The sequence below is a fragment of the Hippopotamus amphibius genome, chromosome 14 (genome assembly GCF_030028045.1).
Source record: "Hippopotamus amphibius kiboko isolate mHipAmp2 chromosome 14, mHipAmp2.hap2, whole genome shotgun sequence".
Lineage (NCBI taxonomy): Eukaryota > Metazoa > Chordata > Mammalia > Artiodactyla > Hippopotamidae > Hippopotamus > Hippopotamus amphibius.
In genome coordinates, this window is record NC_080199.1 from 72,792,593 (window position 1) to 72,810,205 (window position 17,613).

The window sequence follows — 17,613 nt, forward strand, 5'->3', positions numbered from 1 at the left end:
GATTCGAACGCTTGCAGTCCGTATATGTGATGCTTAGTTTATAAACCCTTCATTAAAAGCAGATAAAACAGCCTCAAAAGAATCAGTTATGAAATCTTTTAAAAAGAAAGAGACGTAAACTGGCATCTTCTACCTGGTTGCAAACCACCGCCCCCTAAATTTTGAAGAAAATGAATGAATCCGATGTGTTCATTGTTACACTCGGTTGTAAGCTGGGCCCATGTTCTAATTCTGCCTCCACCACCACTAGCTCAGGCCTCAATAATTGTAAGCTCCTACTCATCTACTTTATATGAAGTCAACCATCACCATAAAAAAATTTAACTGATAAAAGCAGTAAGGTCTGTGGTTCCTCTTGTTACTCTGATCTGTGTGGGTACCTGTTAAAAGGCTGCATAAGACATGTCTTGCTGTCATAGCAGGTAAACATTTAAACAGGGACTGGCACTGCTCCGAGTGGTGGACACACACACACACTTTACCTTCAAAACAGCTTTTTGAGGGTGGTCCTGTTACCCCATCTTACAGACTAGGAGGCTGAGCACAGCGAGGTTTGGTGGGTCCCACAGGGGGTCAGGGTTGGAGAAGGGCCGTGAGCCACAGCAGTTTGGCTCCACAGCCCGACTCTAAGCCTCCATCACACAGGGTCCAGGATCATAGGCCAGCACAGGATGTAGGGCCGGGCAGAGCTGCAGCTGGCAGACAGGTCTGTGGCTTGGCTGAGACAGCAGCCTGAGTCCGAGCCGGGAGGGCAGGCTCCACGGAAAGCCGGGGTGGGTCAGAACCCGACAGAGCCAGGGGCCAGGAGCCCAGGAGAGGAGCCTGGGCCTGAGGTCAGGTCCCAGGCAGGACGACGGGGCGGTGGCAGCCTCGGGATCGTGGTGCGAAGCCACTGGACGCCAGCCAGCATGTCAGTCGATTTGCAGAAGGACCCCAGCCCTGAGCAGGGCTGGCCTAGCTCCAGGGAACCAGGGCCCTCGACCAAAGCGAGCAGTGGGGCGAGCGGGACGGAAGGCGGCCTCCTGGGCAGCGGGGTCAGATCCTGATCAGTTCCACTGAGAGTGATGTGCTAACGGCAACCCCAGGTTAACGCGGCTGCTGCTAAGAGCCTTAACTCCTACCTCGGGTTCATCTACAGACTCCAGACGACCTTGGACAAGTGATTCTTCTCCGTCTCCCAGCCTCGGGTATGGGCTACAGGAGACATTTGATCGCTGCCTCTCCTACGGGATTAATGGCTCTGTGGCCTAAGCACAGATGGGATTGATGATATTTTTCAAGGGCTTTAATACCTTTGCATGAAAAAATGGCACTAAGACCTAGGACTCACCTGATCTCTATATTTATATTTATATGTGTATTTAAGGCCCAAAATACATATATTTCCTCTTTTGAAAAGATCTGTAAAAACTTATATTTGAAAGTATGTGCTATAATTTCTAAATTTCCTACACAAATTTTTAATTCCCTATTAATAACCCTTAAATTCATTATAAATGAGCCTCACTACTGACACACACACACACACACACACACAACTACAACACACATGGTAAAATGTAATACAAAGTTACCGTGTGAAAAATTTGAGGAGTCTGAAAATTTGGATTCTGACTTCACTTTTAATAGTCATGTGACCGTGATCAAATTACTGAACTTCTCGGAGGGTAAATTTCTCTGCTCTCCAAGCAGTAAATATCTGCTTTGCTTAGCAATAACACGACCACTGACAAAAATTAAATGAAATGTCTTAAAATGCTCTATTAACCATAAAGAATCTTAAAACCATAAGGAATTATTATTCTTGTTTCCCCTGTGTAGGGATCCCACGGTATAGTTAGAACTGATGACACTCTGTTGGTAAAAGAAACATTCTATTTAAAAATGTTTTTCTACTAAATTGTGGGGTAAAAAGAGAGTCAACTGAGCCTTAATTAATGTGACAAAAACAACTCATATTTTTAAAATATTCTCTCTCTCATATGCTAAGCTGATCTAACGCAACCCCAAATGGTAAAACTTAGACACGGTTCTTGAAAGCAGCCGATGGAAAAGGAGCAGCTCTGAGATTTGGATAAGTGCTGCCCCCTCTCCACGGGTCCCCCAGGGCTCGGTTTCGGGTTCTGACTGTGCAAGGAGCCTGGCGGTCACCTTTGGAGTCTCTCAGCCAGTCCCCAGGATGCCCTCTCAGACGGCGCCACCTTCAAGGTGAGGGACACTCAGGCTCTTGTGACCTCAACACAGCGCAATCCTTTCACAGGCTGGGAAAATTAAGCCCACGGTTAAGACACGGTCTTAACTGGAGGAAACTTAGGTATCCAAGCAAGACTTCTAAAATGTCTAGCTCCATATCCAAGCACCTTTTTTCTTAAAATGAAATTTAAAATCAAGTTGATCTGCCTTAACTTTTAAAGGATTTTTTTTTAAGCAAGCCTCTCTGTGGGTTGCTGCTGTGGATTCAAAACCTATGTGGGCCAACACTTCATTAATTCACTGAAAGATGAAAACATTACGGCTCCCGTTAAAGAAACTTCAGACAAAAGCTCAGAAAGGAAGAATAGGTTTGACTTTAGAATTAGTACCTTAGACTGTCTGACCTCTTTCTTCACATCTTCAGAAACCAAAGCAAAAGCTGGGGAAAGAAAAAAAAAATATTTTTACATTAAAATTAGCAATTAAGGGGCGACTGGGGGAAAAATTAGCAATTAAGATTCCTTCTCATATTCAACAGTTTTGCTTCAAATGGGGAAAAAAATGATACCTTAACAAGATAAATTTTTCTCATCTTTAAAAGCAGCTGCACTGCTGCAAACTAGTACCACAGGCTGCCCTTCTCCAGACCTAAGATTATCCATCGGTGTAAAGCCGACATGCTTCGGCCACCAGCTAAGGAAACACTTCTACATCAAAGGAGTTGGGATCCGAGTGTGCCACTTGTGTCTGCAGCTATAACCCACAGATAGATGCATACAGAACACAACTTCTTAGAAACCTGGATTCTGGTGCCTTCTGCAGCAAAAGGGAATTGCTGAGAATCCAGCGGGAAGAAGTACAGATTCCCACTCTCACATCCCTGCCAGAACTTGGCGGGCAGCAGAGGTAAATCTGGGGCAAGCTTTCCACCTCAGCAGTTTCGGGTCAGCCGTGCGGTGCAGATACTGCTCTGGGCACGGAGGGGAGAGTTACCTGAACCCTGCTGAAGCCATGGGGCCAGGGGAGTGAGAGGAATTGGAATCCTTCCCCATTTAGAATGATTTAATGTTTTGAGTTGGAGCCCATAAATAGACAAAGATATCCCTGGAGACACATCTAGGCTCTACATTAAAAATAATAACAACCTGACCATAACACTTCAAAAATGGAAAGCAAAATGATAAACCAAACAGTCAGGAAGGCTGACCACACACAAAGAAGAATACCTTAATTTTACAGTGCCTGTCTCCTGGAAAGCTAAGAGGAAAGTATTTCATAGACTTTGCTTTCTCCAGTTGGCACTCCCGGGAGAAAGCAGGCAACGCCAAAGAGCAAGAAGGTACTGAGGGGCTGGCCAGGCAATTCCAAGGAGCAGAAATGCAGTGCAAGGAGCACGGGGTGGCGAGGCAGGGGCTGCTCCCGAGGTGACAGGAGACCCCAGTCAGAAGCAGGAGACAAGGCCGCCCATCCCAATACCTCTGAACCCTCCCACCCCATCCCCAGACGTCCACTGCCTCAAATTCCCTCTCCGCTCACATCTGTTCAAAGGAAACAATCTAAAACATATTCACACTAGGAAGCAAATGACTAACACGGTTTAATCATTTCCACTTCCAGGATGACACTGCAGGAGGGTGAAATCCCAATGAACTCTGTGGGAACCGAGATGCCAGCAGGTATCGTACGAGGCTCCCAAGAGTAAAGCCCACGGCCAGCCCCGCCCTACCCTTCACTCTGCTCTATTCTTCTCCAGAGCACTTACCACCCCTGACATAATATATATTTATTTGTTTATTGCTTGACTCATATATTAGTTTAATGTAAGCTCCATGAAGGCAGGAATGTGGTTTTATGTAGTGTTTGCCCCCAAACCTAGAACACAGCCAGCACACAGAAGGTCAATAAATATTTATCGGGGGCTTCCCTGGCGGCGCAGTGGTTAAGACTCTGCCTGCCAATGCAGGGGACGTGGGTTCTATCCCTGGCCCAGGAAGATCCTACATGCCGCGGAGTAACTAAGCCCGTGAGCCACGACTGCTGAGCCTGTGCTCTAGAGCCCATGAGCCACAACTACTAAGCCCACGTACCACAACTACTGAAGCCCACGCACCTAGAGCCCATGCTCCGCAACGAAAGAAGCCACCACAATGAGAAGCCTGCACACCGCAACTAGAGAAAGCCCGTGTGCAGCAAAGAAGACCCAATGCAGCCAATAAAATAAGTAAATTAATTAATTAAAAAAATATTTATCAAATGGGTTAATGAACGAATGAAAGTCTTCCCAATCCATCACTTAAGGGCTGTTTCCTCCTCACAACTGAACACCACCAAGCCAGTAGAACAAAGGAGTTTAGTGGCCCCACTTGGTTTATGTTCTCTAGGATCTGATCTGCTTTCTCACTTTTTACAGACACACACACACACAGCCCCACCACGAGGAACATGTAAAGCCCAAACCAATCATTAATTCTAAGAAGAGAGGACATTTAACCTCAAACACCATTTAAATTCTGCTTCTGGGTATTTAATATTTGGGTTTTTTTTAAATTTATCTCTAACCTAGCATGCATATTTAAAACCCTCAAAAAGATCTCAAAAATAGAATTATTAATAAACATCATACAGGGAGGTTGCCACACGTCAGCACCACGCAGCCACAGAATTCCAGAACACAGAACACCGTGGCAACCTGCGGGATATAAAAACTGTGGTCGATCTAATGCAGGACTTGAGACTCAAAAATCCATCTCCCCCAACCCCACTGATGCCTAATTCTGAACATGGACAGTGAAAGCTCTCTGGGTTAGAATTTCCTCTTTTATCAAGAAAAATAACCTTCCCAGTTTAACAAGTTCAGGGACTCCTGTTAGTCTTACCTCACTTTTTTTTGCAAGGCCAGATGGCTATGTGAAAAAGAAGAGTATGTCAACCCAAAAGCCCCCACCCTTCAGAACACAGACTCTGTAACGAAGAAAAAGTGTCTTCAGTTGGTATTGGTTCTAAACACGACTCATGCATCACCTTCCATAAATAAGCAGCCAATAGTAGTTGACAGTGTTACTGTTTAAAGTAGGAATTACATAGAGGAAAGATGTTTCCCGTAAATCAAATGAATTCCACAAATCTTCCCTGTCTTTGTGGAATAAAGACACCATACTTTTATTCAGACAAGGCTTCTCTGAGGGAAGGATAAACTAGATTTTAGTTGTCTCCAAAAATACATGGGCCTAAAGTTAAAATATCCTTTTAAAGAAAAGGAAACAAAACATATTTCTCCCTAGCACCCTGCTATAAAATTAAGAAACTCCTTTTTCCCACGATAGAAATAAATTATACAATATTTAAAGCAATAACATAAGAAATACCGTTACTTGCAGGCATAAGAGCAAATCATAATATGGCAAGATAATCCCCATTAGATGAATATTAAAAAAAAAAAAAGTTGGTTTTATCTTTGCATTTCCATATTCTAAATAAAACAAAAGAAATCATCAAGGAACCAAATGCATTCTGAAATCACGGAATATGCCATACCATTAACAAGCCCGAATTTAAAATAATGAATCATTTACAGAATTCCTACCCACAAAATGCCAACGTTTGCCGTTTGTGGAAATGAAGGAGAAATGGTGCTAATAGAGGAGAAAAGTGAGAAAAATTAGCAAGTGGGGTAAGAAATGTTCTGTCACCTTCAGGAGAGCACAGAGTGGGAATCTCACACAGCAGGAGGGAGGGAGGAGGACAGGCAGTGAGGCCCCAACCAAGGAGGGTGGCCCCCTGGGGCTCAGTGTTTGCTGTCTAGCTTCATACTAATTTCCAGATTCAGTGGGGGAGGGGGGGAGGGGGCAGGTAATGTTCTTGAAAACTCGGCCTTAATGCATAGTTGGAGAAATATTCCAAGGTAAATCATGCTCTTCTCTGCCAAAGTGCTGTTTAAAAGCAATTTTCCCTTTTCTATTTTCAACATGAATTCCTGTGAGTTGCTACAGGGAACTATATTTAAAGTGCAAATCAGGGCAGGCAAGAGAAATAAGACCTTTCTCATGATAACTTTAAATAATTCCAGCCAACTAATGCGTGTTAGCACACCTATCCCGAGAGATAAATCAAACTTCACAGCTAACCTGGGCCTAAGATTTATAGGCTAGCCTCAGCCCAAGAGTGCGAGAAAACGGGAGAGGAATTAATTGCAGTGCCCTTAAGCAACACTAACCAACTGTCCTCTGTTCCTGGGAGGGAGGCAGCAGGACCAGCCCAGGCAGGAAGAGGACTGCGCCTCCTAACTCCTAACTCTGTTTTGTTCCTGTGCCCGACTTACCCTCCCAAGCTCTCCCTGTAACATTCATCAGAGAAACCAAATTAAATACCAAACACCAAAAGCAGTAAGACGCTAAATGACCCCCTGAGAGGGGAGCCGCGGGGATGACGTGAGATGAGGCGGCACGTGTCTGGCGAGGGCTCAGGAGGTGCGGGTGGTGCTGCAGCCGGTGGAGGAGATAAACGATCGACCGCCTGGGGCCCGGTGGCCGTGGGTCCCCCACACAAGCCGGGGGGGAGCGGGCAGGGATCCAAGCGAGGCGGGCCTGCCGTCCAGGTCAGAGCTCACCGCACCCCTGGGAGCCCATGACTGGCGCCTCCCCGGCTCAGGGATCCTCCTGGCCCGTCTTTGCCGTGACCTACTTCACTTAACAGGTTTAGGCGGCACAGCCCCGCCCCTGCAGCTCCTGCTCCTTAGGGCTTCCACGCTTAATCCCAGCTCCTCCAAAGGGGCCTGCAGCTCCAGGATGCAAGGCCCGCAGCCAATTTACGCGCTTCCGACTACCTGCTTTGAAGATAATCCCTGGCAGCAGAGGGAACAGAAACAAAGGCACCTGGCCCAGGGACAGGGGCAGGACCTGCTTTCCTCTCCTCCTCGGACAAATCCACTGTCCCCAGGACTGTGAACGTGGGGCGCGTGGGGCGACGCCCAGACACAGGATGGCGCACCGGGCACTCCGCAGGGCTGAGGACAGAGGGCAGAACCAGCCCAGGGGGCGGCCGAGGACCCCACGGCTGAACCCACGTGACCGGCCCAGAACGCCCGGCTCGCGTCGAGGGCTCTGGGTGTGAGCAGCTGCTGCAGTCATCACCACCCATTACGCTCCTGTTTGTTCCACAGAAAATCAAACTGTGGCTGCAGGAAGGCTGCGAGGAGCTGGGCAACGGGGACTACGCAGCTCCCGGGGGGCCGCCGCCTTTCTGATGGCACCGCCCGAGGGAGCCCCTGAGGAGGCAGGAGGGCAGAGCACCCAGCAGGGCAGCAGGCTCCCCGCTGGGGCCTGACGCGGTAAACCCCAGGCAGCAGAGATTTCAAGTACAAGAGGGGGAGGCCTGGAAACAGGCCTCTGCATACAAAGCGCATTCAACAGTCCTGGGGGAGGGAGTGACCCAGGCCTGGACACCTGGGGGGGAGAGAGTGACCCGGGCATGGACACCTGGGGGGGAGGGACCTGGGCATGGACATCTGGGGGGAGAGGCTGACCTGGGCATGGACACCTGGGGGGGAGAGAGTGACCCGGGCATGGACACCTGGGGGGGAGGGGAGTGACCCGGGCATGGACACCTGGGGGGAGAGGCTGACCTGGGCATGGACGCCTCGGGGGAGGGAGTGACCCGGGCATGGACACCTGGGGGGGAGAGAGTGACCCGGGCATGGACACCTGGGGGGGAGGGGAGTGACCCGGGCATGGACACCTGGGGGGAGAGGCTGACCTGGGCATGGACGCCTCGGGGGAGGGAGTGACCCGGGCATGGACACCTGGGGGGGAGAGAGTGACCCGGGCATGGACACCTGGGGGGAGAGGCTGACCTGGGCATGGACACCTGGGGGGAGAGGCTGACCTGGGCATGGACGCCTCGGGGGAGGGAGTGACCCAGGCCTGGACACCTGGAGGGGAGAGAGTGACCCGGGCATGGACACCTGGGGGGGAGGGGAGTGACCCGGGCCTGGACACCTGGGGGGGAGAGAGTGACCCGGGCATGGACACCTGGGGGGGAGTGACCTGGGCATGGATGCCTCGGGGGAGGGAGTGACCTGGGCATGGACACCTGGGGGGGAGTGACCCGGGCATGGACACCTGGGGGGGAGTGACCCGGGCATGGACGCCTGGAGGGGTGCGACCCGGGCATGGACACCTGGGGGGGAGTGACCTGGGCATGGACACCTGGGGGGAGAGAGTGACCTGGGCATGGACACCTGGGGGGAGAGAGTGACCTGGGCATGGACACCTGGGGGGGTGTGACCTGGCATGGACATCTGGGGGGGAGTAACCTGGGCATGGACACCTGGGGGGGGAATGACCTGGGCATGGACATCTGGGGGGAGAGAGTGACCCGGGCATGGACACCTGGGGGGGAGTGACCTGGGCATGGACATCTGGGGGGGAGTGACCTGGGCATGGACGCCTCGGGGGAGGGAGTGACCTGGGCAAGGACACCTGGGGGAGGGAGTGACCTGGGCAAGGACACCTGGGGGGGAGGGTATCACTGGGGCCAGAGGTGAGGCTGGAGACAGCAGGGGCCACATCCTGAAAGGGGTTGCTTTTAGGGAGTCTGGTTTCATTCCGAGTGCCATTAAAAGCTTTTTGAGGCTTCTAAGGAGATGCCATGTTGAAATGTGTGCCTTAGACAAGTTTCTAGAGGCAGCGTGTGGGGTGCGCTGTGGGGGGAGGGATGGACGGACGGACGGAGAGACAGACACACACGCCAGCTAGGAGGGCCACGGAGCCAGACGATGAGAGGTCGGGGACCTAGTGAAGGCGGGGCAGCGCCCAGGCACAGCGGGGCGGGAGCAGGAGGGGAGCTGGGGACACTGAAGCAGCAGAGGCTCCAGGCCTGGAGATAGACCCGCCAGGTGACGCGAGCAGGGACGGCACCGACAGAGAGGAGTGTAGGTGATTCCAGGTTTCAGATTCCAGGGACGGGTAGACTGGGGAGCCAGTCATAGGCTAGAGGATAACAGAGGGTGAGTAGACTGTGGGAAGACTCAGTTTGGTTCCCAACTTCCCAAGGTGCCACACCCCACCGCACCTGGTCCCCAGTGTGCAGCTCAGAGCCAAGGGTGAGAGGAGCCTCCACGCACCGAGTCTCCACGGCGGGAGGGAACGGAAGCCACAAGGCTGGATGGGAAAGACGGGAGCAGGGGAACCCCAACATCTCAGGGTCAAAACTGCAGAGGGGACAAAGGGTGCGTCCAGGCAGAGAGGAGAAGGCACGTGTGTAGGGCATCTTCAAGGTGTTCTTTGGAGCAGTCCTCTCCTCAGAGCTCCACAGGACGACAGAAGATGCCGCGTCCCAGGAGCCCCGCGGGACCACGAGGACGAGCACAGCACCCTGGCCACACGCGGAGTCCAACCCACGCCCCGTGCAATCCAGCCCAGGCTCTGCCACTTAGCAGCTCAGCAACGTGGCCTCCGGGAGCCTCTGTTTCCCTCCCTGTAAAGGTCGGGATTTGAACCAGGGTCAGACAAGTCAATGCTCGTACAGGTTCAGGGCCATGCCTGGCCTATGGGAAGAGCTGAAGCCTTTTGCTCAGGTGCCAGATACAAACTCTCAGAAAATAAGATCGGCTGCTTTGGGGACAATGCCAGCACAATTCTGCCGCCACAGCAGACGGAGAGCGGTTCGGTGTGTAGGGTCGGGAACCCCTCTGCCAAGTTGCCTGGGCTCCTCGACCCTGACAAAGGACGCAGCGAGTTGGGAGAAGCAGGGAGAGGCGTGGCCCCTTGTGGCAGGGAGCACACAGCCCTGACACCCCTCCTCACTGAGCCCAGGGCTGCCTGCATTTGATCTCCCTCCAAATGAAACACGTCCCGTTTCCTCTTAGAAGCCGGTGGGAAAGTGGAGTCTGGAATACAGATTTTCCCTCACTTGGCAACAACGTTTGCCAGGACCAACATAGTCTATGTGCCAGAGGGTAAGCATATGTACAGGAAGGACAGTAAATGGGAGGGGGGAAGAAAAAGAAAAAGGAAATAACCATATATTTTAGGAAAGAAAAGATCTTTTGCTTCTTTGATTCATATTTCATTTAAACAGACGATATGAAAACCCATATGCCACTCAGGATCTGAAAACAAGAAAACTCCAACTCAAACAGTCTGGAGAGAGATTCATAAGCGCGTCGCACAGGCTAAGCCATGGGTGAGGGGCAAAAGAATCCCGGTCACGCCACCCACTCCAGAACACACGGAACAGGTCCCAGAGGACAAATACGCAGACACAGGGAAATCAGCGCTCCGCACAATTCCTAGAGAGAGTATTCAGCAGTTAACTATCAGGCTCATTTATGCCTTTCGGTATCTTAATTTTGTAATATAAAAAGTGGGTCCCAAAAAGCAGCCCTGTCAGTGCCACTGAATCCGTGGCATCCACAGCCTCAGATGTCCTAGTGCCGTTAGGAACTCACCTATTATCCAAAACCTCTGCTCCAACAACCCACCACTCCAGGTTCTGAGACTCACTCCCCACGCACGTCAGTCCCTCCAGCAGCATCTGGATATCTGCCAAACGATGCTGGAACCAGAGGAAAACTTCTTAGTTCGAATTCTGGGCTTTCTGGTTCCTCTCCCAAGGAGACAGAGCCCCTGACTGCAGAATATCAGGCCTCAACTCCACACTCTTCGTCCAAAACAGCTCCTTACTTCATCTTAAAGACAAAGCAACCAGCAATCACCTCCACATTCTACAGATGTTCAGGAAAATTACCCAGTAACACTCCCAATTTACACCTGGGCTGGGGTGGCCTAAGCAGGGTCCTGTACCTGCCAGCACACACAACTCACCTGGCTCCTTGTTAAAGATGCAAATCCGCGGGGCCTCATTTTGGCTCTCTTGAATGAGAAAAATGTGGAGCAGGAACCCAGAAATCTGCATTTTAACAAAGGGGACTCTCTAAGACTCTGAGGAGTTCCCTGTGTGCTGAAGTCTGAGAGACACTGGGATGGACAGGAAGACGGGCATTCAAGGGAACAGAAGGAGGCTTTATTCCCCCAACAGGTTTTGGCCATTTATCTTCCTTTACTTCCTTCATTTCATAAATGAAAAACAAGCTCCTGTGTATCCACCCTCAAGGATCTGGAGAAGATAAATTCAGCGTGATGTATAAAGAGCCTTGAGCTTCTTATGGGAAGCAATGATGTAAACCAAAACATATCACCTTTCCAGATCATAAAATATTCCTTTAGGAGTGAAAGTAAGTTGTATCCCTCAGAGAGACTGGCATTGCTATATTTGAGATGCATTCAAAATCTTATTTGATGATACCTTAACTCACTTGTTTTGTCGAAACCTGCAGCTTTAGATCATATCAGCTTTACAGATAGACTGTATGCTTCCCCGAATTCTACCAAATCTTCAGTACACACACATTTTAAGTAAATGTTTAAATAAATTTATGTTGCCAATCAAGGATCTCTTCTTTAAAAAGAAAAAAAAAAACCTCAAATTTCCCCCAAATCTCTCTCAAGCCAACCTCTCCTCTGAGCCCCAGACCCGCAGATCTAACTGCCCACCAGACGTGGTACCTGAGCATCTCACATGCACCCCAAACTCAACCTGTCCGAACAGAACTCATCATCTTCACCTCCCCTTAAATTTGAGAAAACCGTCCGGGTACTTAATGCCACAGAACAGTACATTTAATGACTCAAACGATTCATTTTATGTCATATATATTTAACTACAGTAAAAATTTTTTCTTTTGATTAAATCTGGTCCTTCTGCATCAGTGCTTCTATCAGTAAACAGTGCCACGCTCCACCTACAGCTCAGAGCAGAAACCTATGACTCATCCTTGACCCTTCCTCTCTACCTACTGTACCAGTCCAACCACCGCACCTCAGATTCTTAATCAGCTCTCACGTGGTGGACTTTGGCGGCCTCCTCACTGGTCCCACATGTCCACGCTGGCCCCCTCCCATCCCTCACAACCAGTGTGAGCTTCTCAAAACAGAAATCTAATCACACTACTCTCCTCTGACAGCCCTGCCACACCTCCCTACCGCTGTAAGGACAAAGTCCAAAATCCCTACCCCCTGCTCTGCGAGTCCCTGCAGAAGCTGGCCCTGACTGACCTTCCAGCTGCGCCCCTCTCTCCAGTCCCGTCCTTTCTCCACCGGCTTCCCTTCCTCCAGCCAGAGCTCTGCCCCTGCAGGCATGCTCCCCCCCTTCCTCCCTCCAGGTACCTGATCTCGGCATCCCCTTCGGGTGTAAGCTCTCTCTGATGCCCTTCCTTAAGAAACTCCGAGGTTCTCAGCCTGGCGCTATTGATGATCTGAACCAGATAATTGATTCTTGGGGGGGTGGGGCGTGGTCCTGTTCACTGTGGGCCGCTCAGCAGTGCTGCTGCCAAACCACGCCCTGTGGCAGCCATGAGGTCTCTCAGCACCTACAAGTGCTCCCTGGGGGGCAAGATGCCCCCCCCCCCCCCATTGAGAACCACTGTTCCAGACTCCAGGTAAAGCCACACAGTCCCTACAACACTTGTCACGGCGCTCAGGTCGCTGCCTCCACAGCACCGAGCTGGCTGCAATCCACGTTCCTGGTGCAGTTTGTGTTCAATGTCACCTTCCCTTCAAGACTGCAAGTTCCACAAGGCTACAGACAGACTAGATGGGTCTTCCTCCCGCAACAGCCCCAGGGCCTGACACATAGTAGATAGTACTCAACACTTTCTGAACAGACGAAGACACTTTGGGTACAGTTTTTCCTTTCAATACTATTTAAGTTATTAACATGTTCTAGTAGTTCAAATCAGCACCTACACTGAATCCAGTTTCTTTGGGAGTAGCGTAGTGGACAGACCTTTGAAATGTGGCCTTAAGGGAGACTTAATCAATAAGAGGTCTGATGAACCCCTGACACCCATCATCACTTTTCCTTTATATTCAGAAAGGTGGAATTAGCACTCGTGTATATTGTTCTTCAGCAAGAATCTGCTCAACACCAAGAAGGAATACACACAATGCTATAAGGAGGCAAAATATACAACATTTGCAAACTCTGCTTGCTTTGTAACGTTTCTAATGAAAAGCAAGAAAACCTGGCCCTTAATGAGGTCAGTAATTATGACTTGCTCAAGTACTGGGCCCACAATGTTTGCCTCTGATGAGGAAGTTAACAAGAGGGTCAGGACATCGCCGCCCCTCCCGCCATGGCCATTTGAAACAGCTGCTCTTCCATCCGGAGAGCCTGACTATCTGCTACAGGCAAACTCCCTTGGGTCAAGTCCATGACCAAGGGGGCCATGCCAGATTGGGGGTCCTAGACTACCTGCACAAAAGAGCATCCACCCAGATGGTTAAAATCTGTGCCGGTTGCACTGCTGAGGAAATAAACGGAGGGCTTAAAAATCCAAAATAAAAAAACACAAAACAACCTGGAGCCAGGTGTGACTCTTGAGGTCCTAAAATGTTTGACTCACTGCAATGAAAAGAATCCAAGCAAGACCCGGCTCAGAATGAAAAATCATCCCTAATTTTGGCAGTTGCTAAGAAATATAATCCTGACTCAGAGTAGAAACAGGGATAAGAAACATAAACGTTAACATAGATTATGTTACCATTGGTCCAAATAAGCTTCTTCACAGATGTATCAATGAGAATTAAGTTTGGCTGCATGTAATAAAAGAACCTTAACAATTAGGCTTAAACAAGACAGACTTTTTATCTCATGCCATACAGGTGTGTTAACAGGCAATGCTGGGCTAGCACGGAGCCCCACATCCTCCTGGCACCCAGGTGGTGCCATCCTTTTTGCTCTACCGTCCTGACTACTGGTTTCTGTCTTCAAGGTCGCCTCATGGGCACAAGATGGCCATCGTAGCTCCAGCCATCAGATTTACATAATTGGCAATGGGAAGGAAGAGGAAACAATGGCAGAAGACCTGCATCCCAGCTGGGTCAGCCACCTTTCATAAGCTTTACCAAGAGACGCACCCAAAAATCTCTACAGATAGCTCACTGGCTACCCGTTTGCAAGGGCCACGGAAAAGTGTTTTCTCACTGGACACACTGCCGTGGCCACAACCACTCCTCCACCCTTCCCCTCACCCCCTATATTATTAGTCTGCTAGGGCTGCCATTATAGAACCCACAGACTGGGGGGCTTAAACAACAGAAAGTTTCTCACAGTTCTAGAGGCTGGAAGTCCAAGATCAAGGTGCCAGCAGGCTTGGTTTGGGCTGAGACCTCTCTCCTTGGCCTGCTGGGTGGATATCTGCTCACTGTGCCCTCAAAACCACCTCTTCTCTGTGAGCATTTCTGGCGTCTCTTCCTCTTCTTCTAAGGACACCAGTCCTATTGGATTAGCGCGCCACCCTTATGACCTCTTTTAACCTCCATTACCTCCTTAAAGGCACATCTCCAGATATACTCATATTGGGGATCAAGGTTTCAACACAGGCATTTGAAGAAACAATTCAGTCCATAACACTGCCGATTATCTATGAGGTTTTTCATTCAGGAAAAGAAGGAACTAAGGGATGTGGTGTAGCAGACAGCAGACTCTGCTACAACAGAATCAGTTAAAACTGTAAGGGACGGCAAAGTTCTAATATTTTATCTAGTCTATGCCTCCCATTCTATATGAGAAAACCGAGACTCTAAGCTATGAGAAACCACACACTGGCTGACCTAAAGGTGTGAATAAATCTTCTGAGACTAGTACTGGCTTTGGACTTTAGAACTGAAGTTGCAGTGGGTTTGGTTTGTATAACCATATGGGTTTAAAATAAATGTTCTATGTTGACCTTTCTCTAAAAGCTCAAATGAATATACCACAATTTGTGGGAAAACTAAACTATATACAGTCAAGCCCCCGCCCCCCTTCTAAGGGAATATTTAAGGTATTTTGACTTTGCCTGGATTATTCACATGCCTTGGAACTCCTATCATGTTCTCTATTTCAGCAAGAGTCCAAGAATTCTTATTTCAAGATATACAAAGACTGGGTACCACAGCTTTTTATTACTCCCTGCCCCTCCGCAACATCAAAGCAGAGCTCAACAAAAGGAACTCAAGATTGACTTCAGACCTGGAAGAATACAGCTTCCTGTTTGTACCAGCCCATGAAAGCCAGTTCACAAAGCCAAATGTCTCACAGGGACCTTTTAATAGGTTTTATGTCTTATTTATTGTGCTTATCTGACAACTTCACAAGGCTAATAGACATCTCTAAAAATGTGTGGACATTTGAGTTCATTCTGAATGTCCTTTAATGTATTATCAAGTATGGACAGTGCAGATATTCCCTTGCGTGCAGTGAAAAATAGATACACACAGCAACACAAGTGTGCACGTCAGCCTATAGTGAATATATTATATACATGTATTATGCCCCCAGTACATCCTTACAAAATGCAGGGCTATAAATAGAATGCCAATTTCAGCTGCCACCCACCCCATTTGGTGAGTTGCAAACCGTCTTGGCAGCAGGCCAACTGATGCAGGCAGGGGTCCCTTAGCCGAGGTCCCACCCCTCCAGCCTCCCCTTCTCCCAGGGCTGCTCCCCCCTCCACCAGCAATGCATTCTTTCTTCCACTAAAGCTGATCCCCGCCAAGTTTAGTTGCTCCCCACCATCAATTAAAGTCTTCTCTGCCCAAGGTGCCCAAACATTTTTAATTACATTACTTACTTAATCACGCGTATGAACAATTACCAATTAATCCCCCTCGATTTTCCCACACTTACTGAGCTCCTATAGACATGCCAGGGGTACACAGACAAGGTCCTTATTCGGAGAGTTTAAGGCCAAATCAAAACGGCAGTCAAGGTTCCGGCGGGCTACCAAAACAACAGTGTGCAACGACGCGACGTCTTTTCCTAAATGACACCAGTCTGCCATTTCTAAAAATCTGAAATTACTGCCTCTTAACAGGCTGTAAACACAAAAGTCTGGGATAGAAGACAACCACCCTGAGAAGACTGAGAAGGAATAATTTTTCCTCCAAGCTTTCACACTTGAACACATCTCATCATGAAAGTCAATTGCAATGATCTTCTAAAAAACTTTCATCACATTATTTTATGATAAAGCGGGGAGCACGCTCCTGTGAGGAGCATGAAAGGAAAAGGGGGCACGACAGCAGCAGCACACAAGCACTGTTTTACATAAGTGTTCTCTCACTTCCCCCCCATGAAAACGCAAGATTCGGGAAGGCTGCCCCACGGCCTCCCCCACGCCACGACGGCCACACGGAGGCCCAGCCGGACACCCGGTCCTCCCTTCCTGGTCAAGGAACCCGCAGAAGGGGCTGGTGCCCGGTGGGCATCCCAGCCTAGGGGGGCCAGGGCAGGTCCGCGGGACGCCGCGGGGAGCCCTGGCAGTCGCCCCCACGGGCCGGGCCGGGCCGGGCGGGCGGGGCGGGGCGGAGCGCGCGGGGGCCCGGGCCGCGCAGCCCGCCCGCCTCCAGCCTCTGCCGCCGGCGCGGGGCGCGGGGGGCCGGCGGGGCGCTGGCGGAAGGTGGGGGGGCGGGCCCGCGGCCGCCGCTTCCCTCTCTCCAAAGTTTCTCGCAGTTGCACATTCGCTCCGCGCTTCCTGTGGGGGTGGGCGCCGCGCCCTCGTGCCGGGCCGGCCGCCCGCTCCCGGCGGAAGGAAGCGGGAAGACGCGGGTCGGGCGGGGGCTGCGGCGGCGGGACCCCGCGAACCCGCAGGGGCCGGGAAGGCGCGCCCCGGGGCCCCGAGGTCGGGGGACACGGGTCCAGCCGGGGCTCCGCGAGAGGGCGCAGCCGCGGGCGCGGCGGGGACGGGGCGGCGGGGCGCGGGCGCCCGCGGGGCGGGGCGCGGCCGGGCCGCCCGGCGGCTCCCCGGGTGCGGACGCGGGGCGCAGGCGGCTGCGCCCGGGGAGCCCACGCCTCTCCCGTGCGCGCCCGGGCCGCCCGCTACTTACCCAGGGAGCAGGCGAGCAGCGAGAGCAGTGCCGGGAGCGCCAGGCGGCGGCTGCGGCGGGCGGGCGGCCGCATGCCGGCAGCGGGGCTGCGCGCCCTCTCCGGGCGCGGGGACTGGAGACGCGCGGGGAGCGGAGCTGCGCCGCTACCGCCGCCGCCGCCCCTGCCGCCGCAGCTGACCCCTCTCTGCCGGCTCCCCTCCTCCCTCCCCCAGCTCCGCGCCGGCTCCGGACGCGCCCTCTGGCGGCTGGTCGCGGGAGCGCCCTCGTGCTCGCGGCTGTGGCTGAGGTCCGCGGCCCGGGCGCGGGAGGAGGTGGCCGCTCCTCCGCGGGGACAGCGCCCTGCTTCCAGGCATCTGACCTCTGCTCCCTCGGCCTCCACGCCTCCTCCTCCTTCCTCTCCCTCACCTAGGCCCCATCCTCTCTCTCCGTGCGCTCCCACCTTACTCCATCACCTCCCTCTGCTTGATCGCCAGCAGTAGGTCACTAGTGCCCC

General features: G+C 51.5%; 1 protein-coding gene across 1 annotated transcript in view; it reads right to left on the bottom strand.

Moving 5' to 3' along the window:
- B3GLCT (beta 3-glucosyltransferase) overlaps window positions 1-17,316 on the bottom strand; it is a 104,880-nt gene extending 87,564 nt beyond the window's left edge. The window contains exons 1-2 of the mRNA XM_057707497.1: window positions 17,121-17,316; window positions 2,583-2,632 (exon numbers count right to left, since the gene is read on the bottom strand). Coding sequence (XP_057563480.1) covers window positions 2,583-2,632; window positions 17,121-17,193 — 123 coding nt within the window. The 5' untranslated portion in view covers window positions 17,194-17,316. The remainder of the gene's footprint in view (window positions 1-2,582; window positions 2,633-17,120) is intronic.
- Between the last annotated feature and the right edge of the window lie 297 nt (window positions 17,317-17,613).